Source organism: Argopecten irradians, chromosome 13 (assembly GCF_041381155.1).
Source record: "Argopecten irradians isolate NY chromosome 13, Ai_NY, whole genome shotgun sequence".
NCBI lineage: Eukaryota > Metazoa > Mollusca > Bivalvia > Pectinida > Pectinidae > Argopecten > Argopecten irradians.
This window is the reverse complement of record NC_091146.1, coordinates 11001868-11025772: the sequence shown is the minus strand read 5'-3', so window position 1 is coordinate 11025772 and position 23905 is coordinate 11001868. Positions and strand designations below refer to the sequence as shown.

At 35.5% G+C, this 23905-nt stretch overlaps 1 protein-coding gene and 1 long non-coding RNA gene across 2 annotated transcripts in view; both read right to left on the bottom strand.

Annotated features, from left to right (window-relative positions):
• Nucleotides 1-23905, bottom strand: part of LOC138305978 (uncharacterized) — a 285191-nt gene that overhangs the window by 149879 nt on the left and 111407 nt on the right. The gene's annotated exons all lie outside the window — the stretch shown is intronic.
• Nucleotides 1677-20131, bottom strand: LOC138306783 (uncharacterized). Its single transcript, XM_069247266.1, has 3 exons — nucleotides 19780-20131; nucleotides 19493-19668; nucleotides 1677-10562 (listed from the first exon to the last, which is right to left on the bottom strand). The coding sequence occupies exons 1-3, from the start codon at nucleotides 20066-20068 to the stop codon at nucleotides 9261-9263; spliced, it is 1767 nt and encodes a 588-aa protein (XP_069103367.1). The 5' UTR covers nucleotides 20069-20131; the 3' UTR covers nucleotides 1677-9260.

Sequence of the window (23905 nt, the reverse complement as noted above, 5' to 3'; positions counted from 1 at the left end):
CATAACTAAGGAATTTCCCGAACATTCCTGGGAAAGCCCTCCGGTTGTAGCCCCGACCAGCAAATCATTTTGTTGTTTATTACCGTTTCAATGCTTGAACACATCTTTTGTTTTGATGTCAAATACATATTTAATTGGATCTAATAAAAACTCTTTATTGTTATTTTGAAATCCGTCAACTTATGACGCAAAATAATATAGAAGCGTGAACTAGAAGTAGTCCGAACCTAATTTGAACGCAACTCCCCTCCTATTGACTGCATAGGGGCATATGCAAATATATCTGATTATTCAATTAAAGGAGGATCAGTCTATGCGTAGCCACATGTTCAAACTAATAATTGAGCTTTTTACATGGTTGAACTATTGACCCTTCACGAGAGATCAATGTAGTTAAAGAAAAGTTACCTTCCTAGACTATTCATAACATCAACCCTTTACATCCCCAGATTATACATTCCTATCAGCAAACAGGGAGTGGGACGACTGGTTCGCCCGTTGTCAGTATAATGTGACCGGGTGGGGTGTGTTGCTTGGTGTCTTCGGCAGTATGCTTCAGTGATATAGCACTATAAAAAAGGCAAAAGTTCCACTATACAAGAAGACACAACATGAGTATACAGCAGTCCCCCCCATAAAAGTTTGAAAGAGCTGTAAGTATTATTAATGTACTTACCGATCTCGCCCAAACTGCACATCAAAATTAAATATATAAATATGCGAACACAAGACGAAATGACGTTTTCAATAGATGCAGCTAGGTGAAGAAAATATATTTGATATGTACATGTGGTAAACCGGTCACCAGATCCGCACTTGACACGTTATTATGTCCTCCATTTTAACAGAGTATTTGTGAAGTTTTGGTATGATCCCCATGACCCCGCACGTAATAATCAAGTAATAAGAAATGTAATACTTTAAACTAGAAACCGAATGGAATAAGATTAGGTATCCAGTTTTAGTGAGTATTGTTCAGAACCTAACTAAATAGTTTGAACCTAGATATATATTTACAGTAATTTGGTAACAGGGTGCAGGGTTAACAATCCCCTGTTTCACTGCCAAGGATCGAACACGGGACCTCTTGATCACTAATATTATCCTTACAAATTACATATGACGATGTTTGACATTTAAGTATATTTCAAAAAAGGTAGCTTGTATTTTCTGGGGAAAAATCGACAGTATTTCTCATAATTATAGACATATTATAAAATGGCTAGGCCTTTTAGTTATCCTGAAGTTGAAAATATTCTTTAGCGCTACAGTGAATAAAGACGTGAACACCTGAGTGGGTTAATCTTTCCCAACACAAAACATATTGCTTTCTCATAAAAAAGCAATTGTTGACCCAATAAGTTGGTCTGAACAAAATCATATACATGTAGATAGACATACACTCAAACAGACACCAGCGGATTTCAGGTTAATAGGCATTTCTCTTGACTAGCTTCTTTGAAGAGAGCATATATTAGGGCTTTCGTTTGTCAATTTTACTTTAATTAAGATTTGTACAAAGATAATCGTGTAAAACAAGTCGAAATTGGAACAAACATTAAGTACTTATTATATATGTATTACAGATCAAATGAGAACCGTTTTATATGTAATCTGCAAGACGTATACAAGGATCTGAATACGGGTGAGCCAGAAATAATGACACAACAACAATATAAGGATGAGGAGTTTAATAGCGTAAAGACTGACAATACATTTTTCATTTCAATACATGTATTACAAACATACGTACACTGTATGTGTAATATCGTTACAGAGATAATGCTAGACTACCTCGATTTGTTTCTTAGTGCCTTATTCTTAAATAATGTCTTTGTAGTGGATGTATTTATTGATATACAAGTACTGATATGTTACAAGTTATAACCAAAATAATATGGATCATTCTAAGATGTTATAACAAGACCAAAAATTACTATTTAGATGAAACATGACACTGATATGGCACATTGTATATTACAATATGGTTATTTTGGAGACCTGTATTTTATTTCATTATGGGACTAAAGCAATTGATTCTTTTCTGGGTGTTATTAGCAAGGTCCAAACCGTACATTGTTATGATAAACGTATCAGCTTTACTGAAATGATTAAAAGTGTAAAATGATAATGCATTATTTCACACAATGATATAAAGATGATCCACCGCTGAAAAATAGTATTTTTTCTCTCAAAAAAAAAATACGAGCAATATAATTAGTATTTTTCTTCATTTACACAAAGTTACTTACTTTAAAAAATTACCAGATTTGAAAAGATAGAGCTTCTAATTTAAAAAATATCAATGAAAATTAATTGCGTTCCGAAAAAAACAATCCGTGGCACTATATCCTATATGAAATGGAAGTACTGATTACGGATGCACCAAAGGAAAAATAAATTATTTTTTCTTACTTTTTGTGTTAAAGTTATATGTGCCGTATTTTTCATACCGACGGATCGAGAGAAGCTTTTAATATATTATTTATCACCAAAAGTTCTTATCTTGAAAATTACAGTGCTTGCAGTGAATTTGTTTTAAACATCTATTATTGTTCAAACGATGAGTATCATGTATGCTCTACTATGCTAGGTTTACACTATGTCCCCGGCGACCACGGTATCCCCGTTTGCCCGAACCGTGGTGCGCCGTGGAATTTGGGCTATTTTTGTCTCTGTATTCAAGTTTTGCCACGGTCTTTTACGGATTACGTGGTAGACCGTGGATATAGGGGAAAATGCTGTTCCCGGAGGTTAAAGGTACACTACGGCTTTAGCACGGTCTATCAAGGATACCACTACGTTCTCTCTAGGCCTGTTACAATCTGATGAGGTCTGCTACGTTTTACACGTTTTGATCAAGCCGCGATGCGTTGTTCACGGTCCGCCAAGGCTTACTAGGAATGGAAGTCTGATGCCGGGCTTTTTTTTTGAAGCAAATGAAACAACATTTATTGACGAAAATATCATTTAAAACACATTTTAATTACAAAATGTGGTAAAAGAAAAGAAAATCTTAACTATATTTGGTATAAATATATAATTATTATAGCCAAGTGTTTCTACGCCATTTTTTCTGTAATGGTTCTCAATTAATCTGCCTTTTGCAATTATAGCTTTGGTATAATTTGATAGTTTAAATGTGTTTGATAATGACTATTTCTAATTAATAATACAAATAATTCCGTGAAGTAGCAAATATATACCAGGCCAGGCAATGATACTCTATCATATATTGCTCGTAAGACAGTAATAAGACGTAACACGCCGTATCACATCGGGCTTTCAACCGCTACAAGCCATGATGTTGTCTGTTACACCACGGACCGTTTGGAAATTTTGTTACGGCCTCACACGCACTGTTACGTTTTGTTACGTCAATCCCGTTTTATGACGTCTTGTGGCGTTCACCATCTGTACCGTGACTGCCGTGGCAAATTTTTGACAGTTTAAAAATCTGGCACGGCATCCACGATAACCACGGCCGCTCACGTTTGTCTATCACGTTCTTCTGCGTTGTCTCACGTTGTCTCGCGGTCACCACGTTTTGTCCACGGTTGGCCGAAACGGGGCTGCCGTGGCCGCCGGAAACATAGTGTAAACCTAGCATTAACGGCGGAGCATCTTTAAATGACAAAGATAATGTAATATATACTGGGATTATAAAAAAATATTAAGGATAAATGAATTAAGATGTAGAATCAATGGAATACAACTATAATAATTTTAATGGTAAAGATAATGCAATAAAGAGTAAAGACATTATAGATCATATTGTGGACAGAAGGGACATTTAACCTAAATAAATCTTGAAAGGTTTAGTAATATAAGACTCTTTCATATGTGGATATGAAGGATAGGGATATTCTACCCGAGGGCCACAAAATGTAGTAAAACCCGAGGCTTGCCGTGGGTTTTGAAAAAAATTGTGATCCTGAGGGTAGAATATCCCTATCCTTCATTTCCACTTATGAAAGAGGTTTTTTTTTCTTACCTCGACGTTTTATTGGAATTTTACAACTATAATATCCCGGTATTTTGAAAGAAATTCGAAGAAATCCACGAGTGAAAGTCATTTTCCATACATGAAAAATGCGTGATATTTTCAGCAAAAATTCCGTTGTTTGCATCTTTTAGAATAAAACCAGTCGAGTTAAAAAAAAGGTAAAATTTTACCCAGGAAATAGAGATTTGGTTGACGCCGTGATGTCACGAGGCTTTATTGCATGGGTAGCCATGCAATACAGCCTCAGGCGACATGAGTGTATTGTCTTAGACAAGCCAGTATTACACCCGTAGGTATGAAAAAAATACATATACGATATGACATGCCAGATATCTTAATGAATAATTTTGTACAATTAATGTAAAAATATGTCAAATGTAATAATTAGAAAGATAAAAATAGTAGCATTATAATTTAGTAACCTCCCACAATGCACTGCGCAAATTAAACAAATGACGTGTCAAAAACGTGTTTGAAGCGAACACAAATATAAGCAAAGCAAGACGAGATGGGAGCAACTTTCCGTATTACTGTAAACCAACTTTCTTTCCAGTGCGATTTACTTTCCCGAATTTCCAGTGCGATTTACTTTCCCGAATTTCGCGATTAATGTAAATTCGCGAATGTTTATCTCCGGGAATTAGAATCTTTTTAATTCATGCTATTATGAATTACGATTCAAATTTCGAAATGGAAATCGCGACATTTAGTTACCGCAAAAGAAAGTTTGTTTACAGTTCACTTGACAATTTTTGATGTACATATACCATTAAGACAAGAACGTCCCTTCGCGGTACCTCGTCAAATGAAAACTTTTGGTTTGAATTTCGATTTATATCATTTTAAAACTGAATCAAATTGTTATATAACGAATATTTACAAATAAGGCTTACAGTTTATATGTCAACCAATGAAAATTTTAAAAGCCTCTTAGAATATGTAAACGGAATGTCAACAACTTTGTGGTTCATTATACCAGCTTTCGTTGTGTTCCAAAATTAGAATATAACTGTTCATTTTCCTAAATAGTTGGGGTTGGTATTCCCCATGATTGCGTTTTAGATAACGGATTATTGTAATGAAGCCATCAGTAAAGATATGAAAATCATATCTAAATATACGTATACGTAATTTATTTTGTTTCATGTCCCTTTAAAGATGTTCCACCGCCGACAAATGGTATTTTTTCACTATCAATAACAGAAGAAGACGATTTAGTATGTTTCTTCAGTTACAAAAGTTACTTACTTTACACCATTACCAACATTGAAAAATTTGAGCTTCTAATTTAACTTCAAGTTAAAAATATGAAAAATAATTAATCGCATCCCGAAAAAAATCCGTTGCACTATATCCTGTATGGAATGAAGTACTGATTGCGCATGCACCAACGGCAAAATCAATTATTTTATATTATATTTTTAATTAGACATATATAAATACGATAATACACGAATCATTGTTCAAATAATGAATATCATTTATGCTCTGTCGGCGGTGGAGCATCTTTAATGGTAAAGAATCTAGAATATATACTACAATGATTTAAATCGTACAGATTACTAAGAAGTATGGCATATGTTCATGTACATTTTATTAACCAAACATCATCAGATAGTGGGCTCTTCAAATCGCTCTTCGTCGGTGGTTCGTCCTCTCGTCCGATAACATTTCTGGTTATCTCTATTTCTCAGAAAGTCCTAAAGGGATCTCTCTCAAATTTCATATGTAGGTTTCCCTAGGGTACTAGTTGTGCATTTTGTATTTTGGGACTGATCGGTCAACAAGATGGCCGCCAGACAGCAACCTTGTATTTCGATAGTCAAAGTTTGTTACAGCTATTTCTCAGAAAATATTGAAGGGATCGCTCTTAACTTTCACATATAGGTTTTCCTAGGACTATAGTTGTGCATATTGCATTTTGGGACCGATATGTCAACAAGATGGCCGACAGGCCTCCATTTTAGATTTAGAAAATTGAAGTTTGTTACCGCTATTTCTCAGAAAGTAATGAAGTGATCTGTCTTAAATTTCAAATGAAGTAATAAAAAGTAAAAGTTTGAAAAGCAGAGAAAAGATCCCTCTTTCCATTGTCGGACGTAGATCATTCTTTGGTGGGCGCCGAGATCCCCTATGTACTGCGGTATCAGGTCTCTTTAGGCCGCTTGGTTATTGATAAGAAGTCGCCGTTTTAAGACCTTTACCTATTTCAAATACCCCTGATGCCTTGAATGAAGTTCAAGGTGATTAATTTGAACAAACCTCGTAGCCCGTCATTTTTGAATTTCACAGGCTCAATATCAGGTCTCTAGATCTCGTGTTTAGTGACAAGGAGTCGTTCAAAGATGCTTGCCTATTTGGTCTCTGAGATCTTAAATGAAAGTAAATAGTATTCATTTGAACGAACTCATTACATTTAATGCAAACAGTTTAGAAAACATTTATCAACAAAATTATTCATGCAAACTCGCGAACTTATGATAAATATCAGTTTAAATATTAAATTGATGACAAATAAAATTGTAAACGGCAAACACTTTTTAAGTACTAATTAATCCTTAAATATATTACACTAACATACAGTGGAAATCAATCGGATTGAAAACAAATTAGCTTGTAAATTCTAACTATAAGGTTTGATATTGTGGATTGTGTGTCGTATGTTAATCATATAAAACATAAACAAGAGGCCCATGGGCCTTAACGTTCATCTGAGTATTGGCGCAATACAACACCTCAAAGAAAATAGTAACGGCAAACAATTAAGGCAATACAAAAAAAACCGCTTTTAATAGAAGTTCAGGTTCTGATATTTTATGAATTAGACTTAAATGAAGGTCAATTGATCCACACCATACTACAAATCGTATTAAGTCTCAAGGCAGCTTTGTTTTTAGAAGTTGTTTAAAGATTTTAGTCTATTTTATCCCTGTGACCTTGAATGAAGACCAAGGCCATTCATTTGAACAACTTTGTAGCCCTTCATTCAAGCATGCCATAGGCCCAATATCTGGTCTCTATTAAGCCTCTTAGGTATTCACAAGAAGTCGTTTAAAGATTGTAGCCTATTTGACTTCTGTGACCTTGAATGAAGATCAAGATAATTCATTTGAACAAATTTGGTATCCCTTCATCCCAGCATGCTACAGGCCAAATACCAGTACCTTGAGCCTTTCTGTTAATAGAAGAAGCTTGAATGATAAGTTTACGCACGGCGCACGACGGCAGACGATGCATGATGAAAATAGGTCATTCTGACCCTTTTATTTTAGCTATAAGATTTGAAATTGCATATGGCTTGTTATACATGTTAATCATATAAAACATAGAAAATTCACAAGAATCACTCGTTTCATCATAAAAATATTTAGGATAGAAAAATTATGTTATGGATTTGATTTCAAAGATTTCAAAAACATGTTGTTATGTACTAGAAGTTGTGATTTCTAGTCAGATTGGCTGATATTGAAGTAGCAACATCAGACAAAAGGTGTTAAGCCCCTTTTACACATTCAAGGATGAGGCGCCGGATCACCACTGTTTGGAAATTCTGATCATCCGGGAACATCCGATGTCCCAGGGCTCTATTACGTCATGATGCCGGTGTTGACGCGGTCGTAATACGATGCCGACACAAACAACAACAGTCTGTCTACGCTTAATCATGGTTACTATACGGTTGTCTCCCGACAACCCAACGAAATGTACTGGATTATTCACGAACAGTCCGGAGCACTACAGTTTGTTCCCGTTTATACACGATTATTTCACGGAGGAACCCGGTGTTGATATGGATATTCACAGAATATCACGACGCTCGAACGTGTTAAGTCCGTGTGCAATTCGTAGATACCAATGTTCTTCCGGAGGTAAAATTCGCTCATGGATGGCCGGGACTTAGCAAGGATACTTTGGAACAAACAAGGATACTTCGGTACCTACACGGACATCTCGGAAATTACACGATGATACACGGATCGTACACGAATCAGTACGGAGAATTTCTATCCCTACAGGTCCGGCGAAAAAATCTGACATGTTTATTTTTTCTCCTGGACCAGCGTAACCATGTCGAACAGCCCCTGATATCGCCGGATGCATACATGGCCCTAACACGGTGATGGCTGATTATAAAGGATTGTTCCGGTTTGATGGTCCAAGTTGATCAGCCGCCTCATCATTGAATGTGTGAAAGGGGCTTTAGAGACAATTAGTCGTAAAGTATTGGTATATACACATAATATAAAAACTGGAATAGTGACAATAATACATCTGGCTCTAAGATCCTGACTTAGTGTAAACGTAGAAATTTATGCGAGGGGTAAACTTTCGCTATGAACGCGAAGGTCACACCGCATCAAAGTTTGCAAATATTTAAATTATAGTACCAAAAGCCCAAATTGATATATATCGCGAAAATGACATATAACATCAAATATCCACGTTTACATTTTGTTTGTTTGATTAATTAACGTCCTAGTAACAGCTATGGTCATGTAAGGACGGACTCCCATTGATGCTCTGTGTAGCGTTTATGTTGTGCGTGGTGCGTGTTTTGGGAGACTGCGGCATATTCATGATGTGTCTTCTTGTATAGTGGAACTGTTGCCTTTTTTTATAGTGCTATATCACTGAAGCATGCCGCCGAAGACACCAAGCAACACATCCCACCCGGTCACATTATACTGACAACGGGCGAACCAGTCGTCCCACTCCCTGTGTGCTGAGCGCTAGGCAGGAGCAGAAACTACCACTTTTATTGACTTTGGTGTGTCTCGGCCAGGGGACAAGGAGCGAACGCTCAACTCAAGGCCTAAAGTGAGGCGGCGCTAAGGGAGGCATTAGGAAGGATAAAGTCAGTTAGGAAGAAGAAAAAATATAATATCCTCAATTTTAGTCGCCCTTTATCGCTATTAGCTAAGTCCAAAAAAGAGAATCAAAATTTTCTGGATTACCTGTATTGAATATAATAATGAGGCTAATACGACACCCCAATATAAAATTATATATTTTTATGTCAAATCTTTATTTTGCAGCGAGCAAAAAAAACTTAATATTATAATATGATCTTATTATTCCTATTCAGTGTACAGTGAATCCTAGAAAATCCTAACACTTACGTCCCGAGCTCAAACTGTCCTCTTCGCTAATCAATTCTTCAATAAAATAATCCATTATTTGCCATTAGTGTCCGGATTGTCATTGTTTTGACCTGTCAGCGTCCTAATTAACGCTAGTCAACTGCATATTAAGTCTAGTCTATACCTTCGACGTTGAGTCCCATCGCGGTCATCAATTCTTCTGGGCTAAGCTCTATACATTTTGCCTTCAGTTCTGCTCTACGTTTGAGTCCTTCAAACATTTTGACGCGGTCTTCAAACCCACGTTTCTTCTGCTTCAGTTCAGACTGTATCTGGACTTCAAGGTATTCAACCTCCGTCAAAGGGTTTGACTTAATGGCGAACTCCCTTATATAGTTTCCACATTTCCTGACTTCATCCAACATTGCAACAACTTTATCTTTTATTGCAAGGACATTGGCGTTGGTGCCACGAAGAATGGATTCTTTTGTGCTTTTACCTTCTTTGGCTGAATCGAACTTCTTTTTCATGTCGTTGTAAGACTTCTGAACCTTCTGCTCATAGGCCACTATACGAAATTGGTTGTTTGTATGAACATCGTATGAACATTTCCCGGGACAAACTGTACACTTTCCATTTTCCATCACAGCACAGTTGTATTTGTTATTATCACTAATACCACAAACACTATGACAGGTGAAATTGCAGGTGATGCAATTTGTTACGTGTGTTCCCGGGTCTAGCTTTTCTTTTCGTTGATGGATTTCCACAGTCTCGTAGGTGAAGTCTTTGTTATCTTTTATTTCTCTTTCGAGCTTCTCCGCCAATTCCCGCTCCTTCCTCATTTCCGAAAGTTCATGGAGTCCTTTATCGATCTGTGGTAAAAGTCCAACCACCATGGCATTCATTTGTTCTCGTTTACGTAACACCTTCGATGTAAGCTGTAGACTTTTGGTTTTCGTGGTAGGCAAGAAGGCGAAGAATTGTTGGTAACTATATATATTGTTTCCCATGTCCCAAAACATCTTGCCAAGCTCATGTGATTTACTAGACGTGTTTACTGCAAAAAGTGCAGAATTATTGAATAGAAAATGTTCTTTCATGGGAACTTCAGCCTGCCGTAAGGCTCCCAGAACTGGCGGTTCTTTTCCATCAGCAAATGTGACCATAGCAACCATATTTTCTCCGATGTCTTTCCCAAATATGGAGAGAATGGAGTCGTATATATACCTCTGGGTGTGGGTGAGTCTTGCCAATGGGGCCTGTGTGACAACACAAACTGCATCAATGGTTTCTATTCCTGTGACGCCTTCAGTGTCGAAGAGAGCTCGGATCTGCTCTACAAGTTGGTGATCTCTTTCTATTCCTCTGGTATCCCCGAATCCTGGAGTGTCAATCAGGTTACAAATGAACTTCACTTTGTCGTTCTTTGGGTGTACTCTGTAACTAGTAATCCAGTCAGTCTGTGATTCCGTCTGGAATAATGTAAAGCAAATGATTACATATCCTTATTATCACTGCGTTTGATAAGAGGATCTGAGAAAATCCCATGAAGGGTCATGTCCAGGTGACCTTTGGAAACGGCCAATCAAATTTCTACTTGCAAAATTTTGACAGTGAATTTCAGGGGACGAAATTGTTTTAAACAAATGTCAGAATTATTTCTGTGCAAAGGGCACAACAAAGCTAATTGTATATGTGTACGGGGAGGAAATATCGTTTGAAAAAGATGTAGCAAGGTTTAAAAAACTGCATGTGATATGAAGTAAACGTGGTATAACGGTCCTCCGAACGTGATTCCTTATGGGATATCTTAACGGACTGATGATAATGATCAAAAAAGTTGTTAATACATAGCACGCTGGTAAGTCAAAGACCTACTATAGACTAATATATATAGGCCATGGGCTAGGAGGGTTCCACATACAACCCCCCACCCCCTCCAAACCTACGTACCAATATTTTTTGTTCTTAACCCTCGTGGCCCACTTATCACAAATCAAATTGTTAACATTGCATAAGTTGGGATGAACTTCCGGTTATGACGTCATCAAAAAGACCTTATGACCTTTCAATCTATGAAGATTATTTTATTCTACCAGTTCCAGAATTTCAGAAGACGATTTTTGAAGTTTTGTCTTATTTGACCCCTTTTGGCCCCAACCCTAAGGCCTCTGGGGTTAAGTCTTGGAAAATTTGTTAATAGGATTCAATGGCCATTTCATAGGGATATTTCTCACAATTTTTGACTCATTTCCTATTGTAAATGACCAAATAATGCTCAAAATGTTTTTTTCCCAATATAAACTATAGTAAACTTAACCTCCTCCCCAGAAGGAAACCTGACACCCCAGGGTCATATAATTCACAATTTTTGTAGAGGGTCTTGAGACCTTTCTGTCTATGAAGAGTATTTGATTCTACCACATCTGTGAGTGGAGAAGAAGATTTTTGAAATTGGGGTCAGTCGTAGAAAAATTGTGAATATGATTCAATGGCCATCTCATACTGAAAATTCTGACAACATTTGACTTATTTACTGTTACAAATGACAAAATAATGCTCAAAAATTTGTTTCCCAATATAAACTATAGTTAACTTGACCCCAGAGGGGAACGTGAGACCCCCAGGGTCATATATTTCACACTTTTTGTAAAAGACCTTAAGACCTTTCAATCTATGAAGAGTATTTGATTCTACCATTTCTGGAATTTCAGAAGAATAGTTTTAGCCTATTTGACCCCCTTTTGGTCCCACCCCTCAGGCTCCTGGAGGGCTGGGACCATATAATTAACAATTTTTATTTACCTTTGGCTGTGGAAGGATTCTGCAAAATTTCAAAAACGTAGAAAAAGTAAATTGTTTATCGCCATACGACGCACGACGGACGACGACGGACAAAAGACGGTTAGAATAGGTCACTTTACGCAGGAAATGAAAAATAATATTTTAAGCTCAAAAATGGTAAATTTTCAGCAAAATTTTCATATTTAGATTGATGTAGCAAAAATGTTTACCAACAACAAATTATTATTCGTAATCAGTCATTGGATCTCCAATCAATCGATAAATACAACTGACTATCAATCAATAAATACAACAACAAAAATAAAAATATAAAGAAATGCAATAGAGAGTTTTTGTACTACCCTCATTAGGTTTACAAAAGATCTTTTTCTGGTGTATTATAATATATTATAATAAATAGAACATTGACTATTGGCGATTTATAAGTAGAAAAACAATAATGTAAAGTTGACAGAATATTTAGGTGGGACAAGTCACAGTTCAACATAATCCATTTTCATGTTTGAAATTTTAGAGATTAGAAGCGTCCCAAAAATTATTATTACAGCACAACACCTACTGATACCGTAACAAATGTAACCTAAGCTAAGCCTGTGTTTCCGTTAATGTCATTAACAGTTTCCAGGACGTTTTGTTTCTTTGAAATGAGCACATTCATTGTTTTCACCGGTTCTTAATGATAACCATTATCATTGTGCGTGCTTTCTTGCCTCACTGCTCTATCTTCTGACGTGACTCAGTATGTCTTGTAGCTGTTAGTCCAAATCAAAGTAATCGGAATAACACTATCAATTCCTCGAAAGCCAGAGCGTCGTCTTCAATGTCGATGAGCTGATGTGACACTAAATTACCAGTGTTGTTCCGGCCTGTCATCTTTCATGACTCATCCATTGCCAGAGTTCATATTAGGACAAACAGGGAGATCCCACATCTCAGAACCTAAGATTTTCTGGCATAATGGAAATTACACCAGATCCACATTCTTCGAATGGTGGAATTGGTTCTCCTTAGCACATAGCTTCATACTTCGTATAAAGTACCATTCATCAGTCTTGTTGACCCTCGTGCGACCATAAATGGCACAGGTGATATCATCGAGGTCATTAATGAGGTCATAAATGTTAAATTGTTTTCATTGGTCTGACTTTTTCCACTCCCTTGAAGGTGCTGGTTGTGTAACATCTGGTGTATGCGTAAAGAGACCATTGGAGGCTATACAGGAAAAAAGGTTCTCTACAGTGCTTTCCAGACTTGGCAAATAGTGGAACTTCACTGCAGACCTCATTTATGACCTAAAAAAAATCCACATGTGCCATCTATCGTCACTGGGGGTTCACAAGAATGAGGAATTGTGCTTCATACGAATTAAAGAGAACTAGCTCAACCCTTCGCAGAATGTGGATCAGGTATCTTTTCCATCATGCCAGGGACGTCTGGAACATCATATACGATGTGTGAATCACTAGGTTGGAAACAGGAAGAGTTCCCACATCCCTGAAACCGATGTTTCTTATGTTAACTCTGGCCATGGACGGTTGACAAGTAAGAACCACGATGGTAACCCGGTAATGTAATGTCACGTCAGCTCATCAGCTCAAAGAACTAGGTGAAAGAAATATGTGACACTTTAGCAACCATCTGACATTTCCTTACGTTATACAAAGGAAATAACAATGGATGTGCTCATTTTAAAAGACACAAAATGTTTCGGAAAGCGTCATTATATTTACGGAATGACAGGCTTTGCTGCTTTCCTAAGTTTTAATTTGATACCATATAGCTATTAGTTGGCGTTTTGCTGTAATAATTCAGTTTGAGAAGCTAATAGTCTACAAAAGTTCGAACATGAATGGATTATTTTGAAGTCCCACTTTGATATTCATCCAACTTTAAATTCAAATTTGTTAAGATCTTAATCGTCAATAGCCAATGTTATATTCAGGAAATTCTAAGACACCAGGAAATAAAATAACAATCATATAGCCCTGTATACTTATCAGATGATGTTTTGTAAACCAAATGATGGTATAAGAATAATTCTCTTTTGCATTTCTTTATGTTTTTGTTGTTGGTTTTACTGATTGGCAAGAGATCCAATAACTGATTACGAATAATAGTTTGTTGTTGGGAAATATTTTTGCTGCGTCAAGCCAAATATAAAAATTTATTGAAAATTTACCATTTTTGAGCTTAAAATCTTATTTTTTTTCATTTCCTGTGTACAAATCACTACATATATTGGATTATTTGTCCTGATATGTATTTGATGTTCTATTGTGACAATTTTGATGTCAATGTTATGACTGTTTTTCACTTTTCACTTTTTAGTGAAATTGGAGATGGTAGCCATTTTGATGACGTCATATAACCGGAACTTATACAATGTTAGCATAGGTTTTTGTTGCTGTTGTTGTTTAAACTGATTGATAAGTGGTCTAAAAACTGATTAGAAATAACAGTTTGTTGTTAGAAAACATTTTGCTGCGTCAAGCAAAATATGAAAAATTTTGCCGTAAAATTACTATTTTTGAGCTTAAAATCCTATGTTTTCATTTCCTGCGTACAAATCACTACATACATTGGAATATTTGGTCCTGATATGTGCTTGTAGTTCTATTGTGGTCAGTTTGATACTTCATTTTTGGTTGAAAAATGTCAATGTTATGACTATTTTTCATTTTTTGGTGAAATTCGAGATGGCATAATCTGTTTGTTTGTTTGTTTGAGTTTTACGGCCCATCGACAACTAAGGTCATTTAGGGCCAAACTACAAGTCAGGCATTAATATCAGGATAAAAGATCAGGGTAAGAAAAGGCAAGTAAGGATTAAAACACAGATTGTAAACGTTTATTTGATAAAAAAAAAGGTTTGCATGTGATAAAATAGTTTTGGCTAAAACACACGAGAAAACTCATGCAAAATGTTGATGAAACGATGATATGATGAGAAAAACGTTCATATTTTATCTAAAATACCAATTTCTTTGAGATAATTAAAAATACTATTATGTCTCACGGCATGAAACAAAGTGTACATGTCGGAGACATCGTAGTGCTTATCTCGTTGCTGCCTCCATTTTCTCTGCGGAATATTGTGCTATCGGTCTGGCTCTTGACCACATCGAAGAACACCGCATTGAAAAGGCAATCATCTGTTCAGACTCTCTTTCGGTTCTTCAGGCTTTGAAATCAAGATGTCCTAGAAATACTCTAATCCAAAATCTTTTAATCCGAACATTTCGATTATCTTCTAAAACTCAAATTACTTATCTCTGGATTCCCAGTCATGTGGGTATAAAGGGGAATGAACAGGCTGATAAAGCAGCTAAGACTGCTCTTCGCCTAGCACAAACAGATTTGAAACTACCATACACCGACATCAAACCTTCAATTCAGTCAGCCATCAAACACCATTGGCAACAAAGGTGGTCTACCGAAACAAACAATAAACTGTTTAAAATTCAACCTACACTTAATCCTAAACTGTCCAGTCGGAGAGACCGCAGAGAGGAAGTTGTTCTCTCTCGGCTCCGAACTGGACACACATATTTTACACATTCCTATCTATTGAGAGGGGAGGATCCTCCAACATGTCATGCATGTGATTCTCCTCTCACAGTGGAGCATATCTTTGTGCACTGTATTGATTTTAAGCACATACGAGATTGGCATAATCTCATTGGTCGGCTGGTTTTAACTCAGCCAATGAGATAAGGCTTTATATAACTCGCAAGATAGTGGCAAAATGGCAGTCAGCCTGACCCGGATAACTATTAGCGCTGAAAAACGTCCTAAGGACCACCACGAGAGGGGGGGGGGGTTGAACGAAGAGTCAAACAAGTAAATACGTTTGTTTCACCTGATGTTTGTTTATATCAAAGCCTGATATTGTAGGCTGCCGTGTTTTCAGTGTAGCGAATAGACATTTTCGTTTGCAAAAATGTTCTCGATCTTGTCCGACTAAAGAAAATTCGTCAATTTTTCAGGTCTCGAGGTTGTCTGTGAAAAAAATAGACTAGTTCTCGGTATGACCTCTTGTTATTATCTTGAAGAATAACATCTTAACTTTTAGTGAAGACCGAAGCTGTTAAGAAATATGGTCTACTATTATAATATTACTCAATTTTGTATCACGGAGGAGTTCCTTACCTCTCTCTATATATTAGTCTACAGTGGGTCTTTGACCTACCAGCGTGCTAAATATCTATGGTTAATACATGAAGAATATCCCTATTTTCCATTTCTACACTATGAAAATCTTTAATATTCAACATATGTTCGAACATATAACAAACAGAACTGAGTATGTTTTAAAACTATGTAATTCAATAACAGGAAAATTATATTCAAATATAATTAAAAGTCGATCGAGCACCAGGCCTATCTAAGTTCTCACCAAGGTAACAAAATGTATATATTACATACTAATGTCTATAACTCGCCCGTCCGTATGACATTACCCAATTTCAGAACAAGAGTCTCAAACGCACATCTGACAATCATTTGAAGTTCAGCAAAACATCCTTACTTCTTGAATGATACTATCAAGATAATTACACTTTATTGCTTGCAATCGGATTAAAATACAGATCATTATAACCACTCCGTTCCATAGTTGATCTGATGACTTTCAATAAGGGGTCATGTTTGGATGACCTTTATGCCAACTGTAGTTAGATCAAATTTCTAGTCCTTGCTACATCAAATGAAAACGCCACTTCGTCCAAGCCGACATTTACCTTTGCTGTGCTCTTTAAGCGAAATGACTATAAGATTGTGGCGGCTGTTATTTGATTGGCCATTTGTAAAGGTCACCAGATCGTGACCCAAAATTGAATGTTGTCAGATCATCTTATCAAAGGTAGTGGTAATAAGGATATGTATTTTAATCAGATTGCATTGTTTACATGCGCATATCTAAACGAAAATGCTTATTGATTTATAGAAGAAAAAAAAACTCTAGAAAGTGTCTAGATCAACGTAACAGAAATAGTAATTTGATTGAAATACAGATCATTATAACTACTCTGTTCAACAGATGATCTGATAACATCACACAAAGGGTGACCTTTATACCTACTATACTTAAGATCAAATGCATTTTCTCTGCCTAACTATAGAAATAATTGAAAACATTTCGTTCCAATATACATTAGATTAAGCTTTGTTGTGCTCTTTGGGCGAGATGGCAATGTACCTAAAGCGTCTGACAGCTCTTTAAAACTATTCCGTCCCCTTTAATTCACTTCCAAGATTCTGGAAGCAGAAATTTGGTAGGTGTATTCCTAGAAAAAAACATACTGTCTCACGACAGAGTTGGTTTACAATATACGTTATAACAACATAAGTTATATATGGAGAATTCGACATATTAAATTAGATATCGGCATAAATAATTGACAAGTCGGTGTCACATCTGAGCAATAACACGACTGTAAAAAAATACATTTAGTAAGTAAAATAAGATTCCCTTTTATTTATTTCGAATGAAGTTGTTGGTGACTAGTGGCGGATTATGTGAAATATAAAAAAAAAATCATTTTTTTATCACAATATACGTGAATATTTAAATCTTGTGTACGTCTTTATAATCATTACTTAAAAGAATTTCTTTGGGTTTATGAAGTCATAGATAAAAAACGAAGAGTCTATGAAAAAGAATGTATGTCTGTTTTTGGACTATTGAGTACTTACATTTACAATATAACAAATTCAGTTGCGAAACAGTGCAGTTGAGCCAATGACTGCAGCTTTTAAAAATTCCCGCGAAAACGTTCTGATTGTAAGTCATATTACTCGACGTACAAATATTTCGGTTTATGGGTTATGGGTTTATAAGATCTAACCAATAGAATTCAAGTATAACATATGAAATTATTTTATTGAAAAGTAACCTCAAATATCAGTGCCTGAAAACAACGTTTTTAATTTCTCTCTACGGCGATTGCTATTTTAGGACCTCATATAGTCACAAATCAACCACGGTGTTAATATTCTGAACGACAAGGGGATACTACTTGCACTACACTAAACTCGTGTATCATTCATACACATTTAGCTTTGTTGTTTTCTTTGGGTGATATGACTGGATGTTGTCAGATTCTCTTATCAAAATCGGTATTTTAATCAGATTGCGACACCAAGGATGTGTATTTTAAGCAGATTAAGATGTCATTATATGCTACCTTGATACTAGTTTAATGTTATTCAAGTAAATACTTTTGAACAATCTGAATTGTATTTATATGTTGGGGCGAAATGGCGTTGTTAATTGACAGGACAACGTGCAGAAAATGCATTTGATCTGAAGTATAAGTGGTATAAAGGTCATCCGAACATGAACCTTAATCGGATTTTCTCAGATCCTCTATTGAACGGAGTGGTTATAAGGATCTGTTTTTCAATCAGATTTTACTTTTGAAGAGCTTAATCCAGCTTGCTATAGTTCCAATATCTGAACATTTTAGGCCTTACTTAGAATTCCACCTTGAACTTGAAGGGACATTGTGTAACTATTGTCTATAAAGGTAAATCGCATTGAAGTTAATGCTACGAATCATTCAGTAGCCAACTGCTCAAAAGATACAATGCTAAACGATATTATACAATGTTGGAAATCGAGCATACTTATGACGTGTCTGGTTACGCCACTGTACGGCTCATACGATGTTTTTATATGTTGTCGGTGGTCTTCAGGAATATTTCCAATCGCTGATTAGTTTTAAAAAGAACATCAATACTAGGTATGATATAAAAATGACAAACCTCACGCCAGAATATAACTTTCTCTAGTTTTACTTTCGCTTTCATTAGTTACTGTTACTATGGTTATTGTACAACACAGGACAGTTCCAAACTGTAGAAAGCATTAACTTTCTCCCATTTAATTTGGGCGTTGCACACTTTTACAGAATCTATGGGATCAAATAAAAAAAATACATGTAGCCTCCATGACAGGAATAGTAATACATTGTATGTGGGATCAGTTCTAAAGTCGTCTCAATAATGGAACAGCAGACATCTATTTTTTGATATAGCAAACAAAATCGTACCAATTGTTTGAAATGTAATAATTGTGCAAATTTTCGAAGGGGATATATCGTAATGCAACTCATATATGACATCACGTGACTACACAAAGGAACGACAACAGCGTTTTACATTTGCATGTTGTTCCCAAGCTGCCGGGTATTTGGAAAATAAATGTTTTTAATGAATTGCTTTACGAGTTAAATCGACAACTTATGTGTGTTTTATTCAGATGAGTAAACTTCTGGAATTTTATATTTTCGTGTTGCAGTATTAAATGATATGGAATACTATCAACGTCAATTGACTTCAATAACATTGAAACAGCGTAAAAGCTGATAGTATGAATCTCAATTGACGACATTAACACAACGTCGTTTCAAGTTCAAAAAGGCGAATTTTAAGAAAGATCTAAATTGTTCAGATATTAGTAACTTATTTAACGTTTGACAAGATTGGTAGATGACTGTCAAGGCCCTTGCTTGTGCATCTTGTTTCAAAAATAGTGTAACAGGACCGCAGTCTGCTAGATTAAAAAGAAGTGTCTAAAACAAAGTGAATTATTTACCTCCTTGCCTTGCCTTTCCTTTTCGTCGTCCATTTGATCACTGATTTGGAATCTGAAATCATCTTTCCACTTTACCCCCAGTAGATAATTCATCATACCATCAATCAGTGTACTTTTCCCTGCTCCTGTAGCCCCAATCATCATTATATTTTTTTCGTCTAACATATCGGATGACCCTGTGATTAAAAAAAATAATGTTATTCTACTCATCTTGTATTGGTCAATTTCTTGATAATTAACACACAGTGTGTTTTTGGTTATCAGTACTTTTATTTTAAACTGCTTACCGAATTCACACTTCCGGGTTCTAAATGTGGCGCTTCTAGCACTGTCTTTTTCCTGCAGAGGAAGTTTGTAGATCGCTGGTTCACCGTCTTTTATTTTGACAGCTTCGTTCCTTGTGACCACCGCAGGTGAGATTGGTGTATGTATTGGATCACTATCTTCACTAAATTCCCCTTCACCATCTTGATAATGTGGCCTAACTTTACAAATATAACCTGTGTTTTGTTGCATGCCGCCAACAACACAACACGTAGTGTTGTCATCAGTTATCACTGATGTTTTGCACCACATAACATCGTGTATGGTTTTGTATTTGATTTCATAGTAGATTACGTCTTCGGAGTCTGGGGCTGATCCATCTCCTAGGACAAAGAATTATCACTGCTAAAGACGTCGGTATGATATGGTTTTCCTGGCTTTTTTGGAGATAAGGGTTTAGCCCCTAAAATAAAATTAAAAACAACACTGCTGCAGTACATGTATACGAATTTAAAATCTGTTCTGGATACGGCATTAGTGTCTTGCATAAATTGAAATGAAAACCTGCTCGGTTTCGGAATTTTTCGAAATTATCACTGCAGTCACTTAATTTTATGTATTTTGCAATTACAAAAAAGTATGTGTACATTAACTGGTAATGTATTCAATGGAATAAAAATTCGAAAAAGTAAAAATGACCTGTAAAATTCCCTTATATTTTTATTAATGAGGCTTCCAAAAATGTTATTTCACTACATCTATCAAAACAAATTGACAGTGGGTAACCGAGTCACTGTATGTGCGTAAATGACATGTAATGGAATGGTAATCTGTCTTATACGTACATTTACCACACGAACATTATCTGACATGGATATTTAAAGTACAAAAGGACACAGCTTTTTACGGGTTAATTTTATAGTAAGATAAATTGCATTATGTCACTAAGATATCGAATATGAATGAAACAAAAATGTGATATTTTTATTTAACAAAACAATTACAAAATACACTTAAGGTTGACCCATCCCTTCTATTTTGATATTTTGATTTATATGTATACCTTGATCACAAAAAAAGCAAATTGAAAATCATATGTCACCAGGTTTAATTTTTCCAGGGCTGCTTAACGATATGAACTAATGACTTAATATTCCGGATTTTAAGGATTTTCAAAATAAATAATATTTCCTCTCTCGTAACATCCCTTCCTTAATATATACAGAATATGCCCATATTATGTTCATACCTGCAGGTAGGTGATATATAACTATATATGAAATTGGCTGGGTATTCCGAAATACAATAAAATATCGTTATTTTAAAAATTAAATCCGGACCCAATTTTAGTGAATAATTGCATCAAAATAGTCATGTTTTCTTTTTTCCGAAAAAATGTTCCTGAAGAAAATCGATTTTTTTTTAGAATTTCCATGAAGATTGACATATTTGCAATAAGAAAAGCCAATAAAAAGTATACCCATTATGCTTTCACTAAACTTAGAGTTAAGAGCTAAACGTACTTCATTTGGTTTCTTTCTAATGAGGCTAATTACGTTAATGATCAATTAGTAAAGAATTCTTAAAATAGAACGGGTTGATTCTCGTACATACAAAATACCTCGTGTATATGTATCTGGTTATGTAAGCTGTGAGACGTTTGATACAACCTATTTATTCACTGTATAAACATATGAATTTTTTTAATGGATTGCCTGTCTCATAGGTCAATTTTGGCCGGATATTTCATTATATATATGTATTTTAAATGTGTGACACGAAAATAAAATATGTATTTAATTATTATCATTGTATTATGTATTTCCAAATCACATTGAATAAGTGAGTATGGTATCTGTTAGTTGTCTTTTGTCCAGCTAACTTACTTGCTCACAGATATTCGGTAGCGTAATATTTCTATTACCACAGTAGATATATCACAATTAAAATATACGAATATATCCATGAATATACATGAATAATAATGTATGTCATAAAGTATACAATTAGACACTTGTAACGGTGCGAAGTCTATAGAAGATTGCGTATTTATGATTGAATACTGACGCCCATTGACCACAGTCAATCGCATACATGTATTAAGTGCAATACAAGATATACCATGTATATAAAATTATAATGTTCAGTAGGCAACTGGAGCTAGGAATTTGGCATAATGAGAAGGTAAACCATGCACGTCAGTGCTCCAATATGTATTTAAGCATATCAAAGTTTATTAACCCGGTGCTCAATGTTTTAATGAATTGGGACATGTTTACTTATATATAATGTACATTACATACCTGTAAATGAAATATGCCAATGTTTTTATGGATGGACGTTAATAATTTCAACATGCGCAACACAGATACAAATTTCAAAACTGGAGAATTATAGCTAGGTGGCCTAGAGGCTAATCAGTTGAAATAGACCGAAAATGAGGCAAATAAATAATAATAATAATTTTTTTAAACAACCACAATACATTATTTTAATTGTTACATGTACCTGATGCATGTACGTATGCAGGGACATGACACGAATTTATGTATATACATGTGCATATTTAATTTCAAAGAAACACAATTTAACAAAAGCATGATAATTTATTGACTAGTGCCCTATCCGGGCCTCAAACTCACGATCTACGGCACCCAATCGCCTAGCCAAACATACCTGCGCCTTCTACCACTGCGCCACATCCACATCCCCGGTGACTTTAAAATTTGGCCCGAAAACTTTTTTAGTACCTTTCAACGTTTTTATGTTATTTATTAACCCTTGTTAATTTTCTTTATTTATTATATTATTGGAGCATACAAGATTAATTAAGAACTTGACCTTTCATTCAAGGTCACGGGGTGAATAAAGCGCCTTCAATCATCCTTTTTTGGGGATGTTTGGATGTGGCGCAGGTATGTTTGGCTAGGCAATTGGGTGCCGTAGATCGTGAGTTCGAGGTCCGGATATATATAGGGCACGAGTCAATAAATTGTCATGTGTTTGTTTACGATTTCCTTCAGGCTAATATGAGGCAATCATGCTGGTATAAGTTCACATAATGAGTATTTGAAACATCCAATTCACACCTTGCCGTAAAGATATTGTGTGTATCAAATATTGTAATGTGCGGTGTATTATTTTGTCTATGTAGATTCAAGGTCTGCTTGAGGTACGACGACACCATGTTTTTTTTATGAAAATTTGTAGACATTTTATCTTGGTTTCACACTCTCGTGTTACTTCGAGATTGTCGTGACGATGTTAGGAAGAGTTCCGGAACGATTCGGCAGCTTTCGAGCCTATTTTCTACGTGTACACTTTAAAAAGATTTTTTTACTTTTTATAATTAAAAAATACTTCCAGTGCTTTATTAAAATGTGTTGAAATTAGAAGTTTAAAACTCAGACAGACGGAGAAAAGTATGTATAGCATCTTAAACAGTTTGTTCCCTATGACAGAAAAGAGCGAAGTTATTAGACCATACGATCTATAAACAAACTTGCATCACGAACCCAAGGGCTAGACAGCCTGACATTTAACTTGGGTAATGCATAGAAATTCGCATTGGGAATCTCTTATGTCTTTATAGGTATGCAACATGCATTACCAGACAAATGACGCAGGTCGGGCGATCCGGGTCCATTAGGACTCATTCGTCTAATACATTTGATAAGTATTGGATCATCACAACAGAAACACGAGGTTAACAATATAATCAAAACCAGTTTATCAGCTTTGTCACATTCATTTTGTCCTTAAGCGATAAGAACTTTCGATAATTTATTTCTAACTATAAACGGCTTAATACCAAAGTAACACGGCTTTTCGATTGTCTTTGGAAAAACACGTTTTTCATTGTTCGGTGGTGACCAAATTTCCCCGTATAACAGAAAGAATATAAACAATTGATCTCTGCTAAATACATTCTTTCTCGAATATTTTCTTTTACCTTTAATGAAAAAAAAAACAAAAAAAAAAAACAAAAAAAAAACTTTTAGATCCAGTTGTAAATTAGTCGATATTTTGTATGTATATGTATATTTAGATCACTTCTTAGGTATAAGGTCCGCATGAAACATATTACATAATTTGATTAAAAGTTGCATTTGCATCTTAGTTCTAACTCTTAGGAAACTGCTGAATATC

Bases quoted from the DNA above. Each gene is read 5' to 3' on its own strand.
- LOC138306783 (XM_069247266.1), bottom strand. From the start codon at position 20,068: ATGTGGTGCAAAACATCAGTGATAACTGATGACAACACTACGTGTTGT. The intron at 19,669-19,779 runs GTAAGCAGTTTA...TTTTAATCACAG, and splicing joins AACCCGGAAGTGTGAATTCG to GGTCATCCGATATGTTAGAC. The intron at 10,563-19,492 runs GTAAATAATTCA...ACATTATTCCAG, and splicing joins AGGAAAGGCAAGGCAAGGAG to ACGGAATCACAGACTGACTG.